General features: G+C 34.0%; 1 protein-coding gene across 1 annotated transcript; it reads left to right on the forward strand.

The window, feature by feature from the left end:
• Window positions 1–4606: 4606 nt before the first annotated feature.
• LOC112090923 (G-type lectin S-receptor-like serine/threonine-protein kinase At2g19130) lies at window positions 4607–7012 on the forward strand (the record flags this gene model as incomplete). Its single annotated transcript, XM_024163323.1, has 1 exon — window positions 4607–7012. A coding segment is annotated over exon 1 (2310 nt), but the record flags the coding sequence as incomplete, so codon positions are not given.
• Window position 7013: the final 1 nt, after the last annotated feature.

Consider the following 7013-nt stretch of genomic DNA (forward strand, 5'->3'; position numbering starts at 1 on the left):
GAGGAAAAATTATGGAGAATACGTTACTAGATTGGGTAAATGATTTTCAACCTAGACATAAGTATGTTAAGGGCAATTAAGGAAAATAAGATGTTAATTGATCCTTATAGTAAATTATCCTTCAGTAAAGGAAAGGAATACATGCCTTAAGTAAAGGGCTGGATTTCCTTCATAAGCTGCTAAAACAAAATAGCAAACGACAGATAATCTCACACTCTCAATGGGTGTTCATTTTTAGAAGTAAGCAAGTAAGAGAATAGGCTATTTGGTGAAAAGTGGATTCCAGCTCTGTAAATCAGGTAAGTAGGAATCTCGCCTACAGTATGAATAGATTTCAAAGAAAAAGTTACACATGTTATATATGCATGTTTATGCTTTAAGTATTGTATGCGATGCTATGTCATGCTGCATACACATAAGCAGCGCACATGAATTATATGTGCTTGAGTTAATTTAATGTTATGTATACTATGCTAGATCATACTGCATACACTTAAGCAGTGCACATGAAGTATATGTGTTTGAGTACATTCCATGTTATAGTATGCTATGCTATGTCATATTACATACACCTTAATAAGTCAAGAGGAACTTATAAGAATAATATCAGTTGAGTGCCGTACTAGCCTCCACAAGGGAGGTAACTCAAGCTCCACAAGGGAGAAAAAGAAAATAACAATAATGTCCTCCGACTCAAGGGAGGCATTCAAGTTATAATCACGGTGTCGTGGGGGACCTTGCAAACCCTCACGTTCCGATGATTGCGCGCAAGTGGTACGCGAGCACTCGGGCCCATCAGTAAGAAAGATAAGATAAGATAATAAAATTATGATAAGACATCATAATTAAGCATAATCAGCTCATGCATATTTATTCATGTGTACTTACAGTTATTTTGTGAGATATAGTTCCTACTTACTGAGCGAAAGCTCAATCAGATATGTTCATGTTGTAGGTAAGAAACCTATCAGCAATTCTTGAAGGGCAATGGCAAGCGGCGGACGAATGGTGGAGATGGGAATGGATACCGCTCACGCAGTTATCTTCCGCAGTAAGTTTAAGAAAAATCATGTATATGCCTATATGATTCAAAAGTTTCAAGTATGTATGTTTAAAAAGTATACGTACATATGTATGTTAAGAAAACCAAGGTTGTAGCTAACAACCCTAGTTTTGAGTATTTAAGTTTTAGAACGTTACAGTACATGCAACAAATAAATGAATTTTAAACATGACGATTTAAATGAGTAATTTTAGAAGGACTTTAAGATGTACTTGAATTTAAGATTTCTCACGAAATCCGTTTCATATGTATGTTAAGAGAACCGAGGTTGTAGCTAACAACCCTAGTCTTGAGTTTTTAAGTTTTAGAACGTTGCAACAGTGCACGCAACAATTAAACGAACTTTAAATACGACGGTTTAAATGATTGATTTTGAAAGGACTTTAAGAAGTACTTGAATTTAAGATTTCTCACGAAATTCGTTTTAAGGTCAAATTAGATGGCCCGAATGTATTGGCTAGTTTTAGAAAGACTTTTAAAGAGGATGTGAAACAAGAATTCAAATGTCACTCAGTTTGAAAGATATTTTTAGAAGGTTTTATCTTAACTAAATTAAGAAAACCTTTAAGTAATTTAGTGATTCATTCTTTTGAAATTATTGTTACGAATTATGAAAGTATTCCTTCTTATGTTTTAAAAAAAAAAAAATGTTCCGCAAATTTTAAGAAACCCCAGTAAGTACAAGTTAAAGTTTAAGTTACAGTGGCGGCCTCATAGGAGGGTCGTCACAAGTTATTCACGGTTTTGCCCATAACTTGTCTGGCTATGAACTTGACAAGTTTGTTCATAACTTATTTGGTTATGAACTATAACTTGACAAGTTATGTCCTATTAATTTTTATAACTAAAAATTGACCTATATACTTTCTTAAGCTTTTCATATTGGCCTATTTTCTACTATTTAAGTAATTTTGAGTATGCTACAAATTTTTTTTTTTTCATTTTATAAAGAATTTAAATTTAAAATGTTCTTCTTTTACAAAGTTCTCATTAATAAATTAAAATTACTGACGTAAACTAAACCGACCAAAAGTATAAAGGTCTATAAATATGAAATGACAAGGAAAGTATAGACAGCAAGAATCTTGAAAACAAAACATTGAAAAATGAACTAAAAAAGAAAAACGACAGTACAAAAAAAAAGCAATCATAAATTGGAAACGACAAAAAGGCAGAAAACAACAATGAAAAAATACACGATTACATATTAGAACCGATAAGAATTTGAAAATGCGTAGGAAAAATAAACGACAACGAGAAATCAACGGGGAGTTAAGAAAACAAGAATAATGGAGAAAATGACGAAAGTTTAAAAAAGATAGTACAAATAGTAGACGTTAAAAAGTAGAGAAAATGAGACAAATACCTTTTAGATTGTATGAGTTTGAATTTTTACCTCTTACTCTTAACTAATATTATTTTTAATCAAATAATTATATTAACCAAAAGAGTATTAATCAAGAGAAATGGGTAAAATTCTAAATTACTTTAAGATAAGCTCAAGAATTTTCTCTAAATAGTATGAAATAACAATAACGTGAAAAATACATCCACCAATAAGAAACGACAAACAATCATTAAACAAACAGGGCATAAACGATGTTAAACGAGAAACGACAAGAATCTATATAGGAAGTAAACAGTCAAAAGATAAACGACGATATATAAGAAAGGAAAAATAATTTGAAATCAATTGAGAAAGGATTAAAGTTAAACGACTACCTTAAATAAAGCGAAAAGTCCAGAACAAGGTCTTAGGGAAGAGAAGAATGAATGACAACCAAGGAAAAAACGGCAAAAGTGCCAAAAACGACAATCAATAAGAAACGACAAGAAAGGAAAAACGACTAGAAGGGAGGAAGCGACATTCACATTTCACGATTATAGCTAGCAGTTAAAGATAACGATGAGTAGGAAACGACAACAAATGGAAAAGCTGCCCCACAAGTAATAAACGACGGTAACTAAGAAATAACAAGAGTGCGAAGAACTACTCCGATTTGACTTTTGAGCCCTCGCAAGTACTTATTTTGGGTTTTGAAAATCCTCTTTTTTAAGGGGAGCTCCAGTGTTACTCAAGTCAACAATCTAAAAATTAGATTGATTTTTATTTTTTTATTTTTATTTTTTTTGTTAGGAATCCTTAGCTTTGCAATGTCATGAAAAAAAAAAGCAAAAAATGGGTTAAGGGCTTTACGAAAAACTGGAAATTTAAAATTCTTTTCTTTCCCTTAATAAATATAACTATATTTTTAATTTTCAATACAAATAAAGATTTGGTATCTTCAATTGCCAAGCATGTTGGTTGTCTATCACTAACCAGACCAGGCAAAGATTCATCCATTTTTTCTTCTGTATATTAGTTTATATTAATCCAGTATTTTTTTTTGGTTCTGGGATTCAGTGAAGATTTGTCATCATGCAAATAAAAGCACCTTCTAATTTCAAGTTTCAACATTTTTTAAGCCATGCTACTTCTATACATACATGAAATTAATGTCAAGTTTCTTTTAAATCTGAGCATATTATTGGATTAGTAATTAGAAAAAGTGTAGCATTAGTAATTAGAAAAGGCACTATTTATTATCATAAAAGAGAGTTAATTTAGGCGGAGGGAGGCTGTGAAAAGTGAAATATCTTTTCTATGGAGATGAGGTTTAAGGAGTTGAGAGTTATTGTTTCCTATGATGATCTATCATAGTCCCACTAGTATTTCACCAATGATGGGTTTTAATTACAAATATTGCTCAAGATTTCTTCCTTTCTAATTATCGAAGCATAATGGTGTGGATCACTATACCTGTAGCAAGCATATTTGTTTGCTTGGAATGAACTATTTTGTTATTATTTTCCTACTGTTAGCATTGGCAATAAGTTGACTAATTTGGAACATTTGCTGGCAGTCTTCCATTTTGGAAGTATGTTTCTAAAGTCTAATACATCCTAAAAACAAGTGGCTGAAATACAGATGAGAAAATTAGTGGAACTTCAAATTAGGCGGTCTTGTCAAATCCTTTACCAAACTCAATTAATAATAATAATAATAATAATAACAATGATAATAATAATAATAATAATAATAATAATAATAATAATAATAATAATAATAATAATAATAATGATAATAATAATAAAAATAATAATAATAAGTATAATAATAATAAGGATAATAATAAGGATAATAAGGAGATTATATCAAGCTCCAAGGAAAGTACCAACTTTATATACTTTTATTGAATAACTAGATTCAAGTTCTTAATTTTATTATAGTATTTTCTCTAATAAAAATATAAATTTAACTTTTTTTTACAGTGTTTTCTCTCACATTAAAAAGTTTGAGTTGTGCAAAGAACACACAAATAATTTAACAATGTAATAGTCGTGAACATTTTTTTTTTAATCTTGATTCAATTAAAAGTTAAATGGAGATAATCATTCAAACATGGCGGCGTGTAGACTTAATTAGAGGCTTCGGTGTTATACAAAGCTCAGTTTGATCAACTTAAAAATGCTCTTCTTATTATTTTCTTGCTATATGTCAACTACTAGCTTTCAAAAAAGTCCTATATTCAAAGTGCCAATCACTCTCCAAAAATCACTTGTCAAATAAAAAACGACTCTCCAAAAATCTGTTAAACCATGGATCAGAAGAAGGCCCAACCAAGTTTAATGATGGTTGTTCTCATCCACTGCCTATTTCTCAAGAGCCATATGTCCATGGGAGCTGATGATACCATCTCTGAGAACCGATCTCTCTCCGGAGACCAAACCATTGTCTCTGCAGGTCATGGAATCTTTGTACTGGGATTCTTTAAACCAGGTAATAATTCTTCGAACTATTACTTAGGAATGTGGTACAAAGAAGTTCCACACACCATTGTTTGGGTGGCTAATAGAGAAAAACCTGTCATGGATAGATTTTCTTCAGAAGTAAGAATCTCTAATGGCAATTTAGTTCTCTTCAATGAGTCCAAACTCCCAATTTGGTCCACGAATGTGAACTCCAGTAGTTCACATTCAACGATTGCTGTTCTTTTAGACAATGGAAACCTTGTTTTAAAAGATGATTCTAATTTGTCAAAACCAATATTGTGGGAAAGTTTTGATTATCTAACTGATACGTGGCTACCGGGGAGTAAACTCGGATACAACAAAAAGACCCAACATAAGTACATGGTAACTTCATGGAAGAATTTAGAGGATCCATCCCCGTGTCTTTTCTCTTTGGAGCTAGTCCCAAGTGAGAACACTTTTGTGATCATGTGGAATAAGTCTAGGATCTATTGGAGCAGTGGAGCTTGGGATGAAAGCACTGAATCTTTTAGCTTAGTCCCTGAGATGGGGCGGAGTTCTTACATCAACTTCACCTTCGTTTCAAATGATAACGAGATCTGTTTATCCTATTCTTTTATTCACCCAAAAAAGAAAAATATCTACAATCTCAATAGCACTGAAGACACAGTAGTTAGATTTTCTATGGATGTTACAGGGCAGTTTAAGGAACTAATACTGAATCCTAACAAGGAATGGGATACGTTTTGGTCTCAACCGAGAGAACAATGCGAAGTCTATGCTTTTTGTGGGGCATATGGAAGTTGCAATGACAATTCAGTGCCATTTTGTAAGTGTCTAAGGGGGTTTGAACCAAAGTCGCAACATGATTGGGATTTGAAGGACTACTCTGGCGGGTGCATCAGAAAAACCAAGCTTCTTTGTGGGAAAAGTACAGACGGTGCAAATGGCGACAGAGATAGATTTGTAAAAATTCCAAGCATGACGTTGCCTGAAAATAAACTATCAGAGCATGTGGAGAACACCGAAGCTTGCGAATCATTCTGCTTAAACAACTGCTCTTGCACTGCTTATTCTTACGACAACACAGGATGTTCAATTTGGAATAGAGACCTCTTAGATCTGCAACAGCTCGGAGTAGGTGACGGTAGGGGAAGAAGTCTCTACGTTCGTTTAGCCGCTTTTGAGTTTCAAAGTACTAAAAACGGAAAGAGACCAATCATTGTTGTTGTGATTGGTTCAGTTGTTGGATCAGTAGTTGCCTCAATATTCTTACTACTACTCGTCATTCTGTTTTTAGTACTAAGGAGAAAGAAGATAGTTTGGAGAGGAAAAGGAATGGACGGCACATTGGTGGCATTTGGATTCAGAGATTTGCAGAATGCAACGAAGAACTTTACGGAGAAATTGGGTGGAGGAGGTTTTGGTTCAGTCTTTAAAGGGATATTGCCTGACTCTACTATTATAGCGGTGAAGAAGCTTGAAAGCGTTAGTCAGGGAGAAAAGCAATTCCGAGCAGAAGTTAGCACAATTGGGAATATCCAACATGTTAATCTCGTTCGACTTCGAGGGTTCTGCTCTCAAGGTGCTAAAAAGCTATTAGTCTATGATTTCATGTCCAATGGCTCTTTAGCTTCTCATCTTTTCCATCAAAACACTTCGAATGTCTTGGACTGGAAAGAAAGGTACGAAATTGCTCTGGGAACAGCGAGAGGGTTAGTTTATCTGCACGAGAAGTGTAGAGATTGCATCATACACTGCGATATCAAACCCGAAAACGTTGTCTTAGATGCAGATTTCTGTCCTAAAGTTGCAGATTTTGGGTTAGCCAAACTTGTTGGAAGAGAATTCAGCCGGGTCTTGACAACCATGAGAGGGACAAGAGGTTATCTGGCACCGGAGTGGATCGCAGGAGTGGCAATAACATCCAAAGCAGATGTCTACAGCTTTGGAATGATGCTTTTCGAGCTTGTATCAGGGAGGAGGAACTCAGAGCAAACAGAAATAAATGGAAAATTAAGGTACTTCCCAAGTATGGCTATAAGCGTTGTTGTCGAAGGAGGCGATGTGCTTAGCCTATTAGATCAAAAGCTTGAAGGTAATGCAAATGCCGAAGAGATTGAAAGAGTGTGTAAAGTAGCTTGTTGGGGCATCCAGG

This window comes from Morus notabilis, unplaced genomic scaffold, assembly GCF_000414095.1.
Source record: "Morus notabilis unplaced genomic scaffold, ASM41409v2 Scaffold2083, whole genome shotgun sequence".
In the NCBI taxonomy this organism is placed as follows: Eukaryota; Viridiplantae; Streptophyta; class Magnoliopsida; order Rosales; family Moraceae; genus Morus; species Morus notabilis.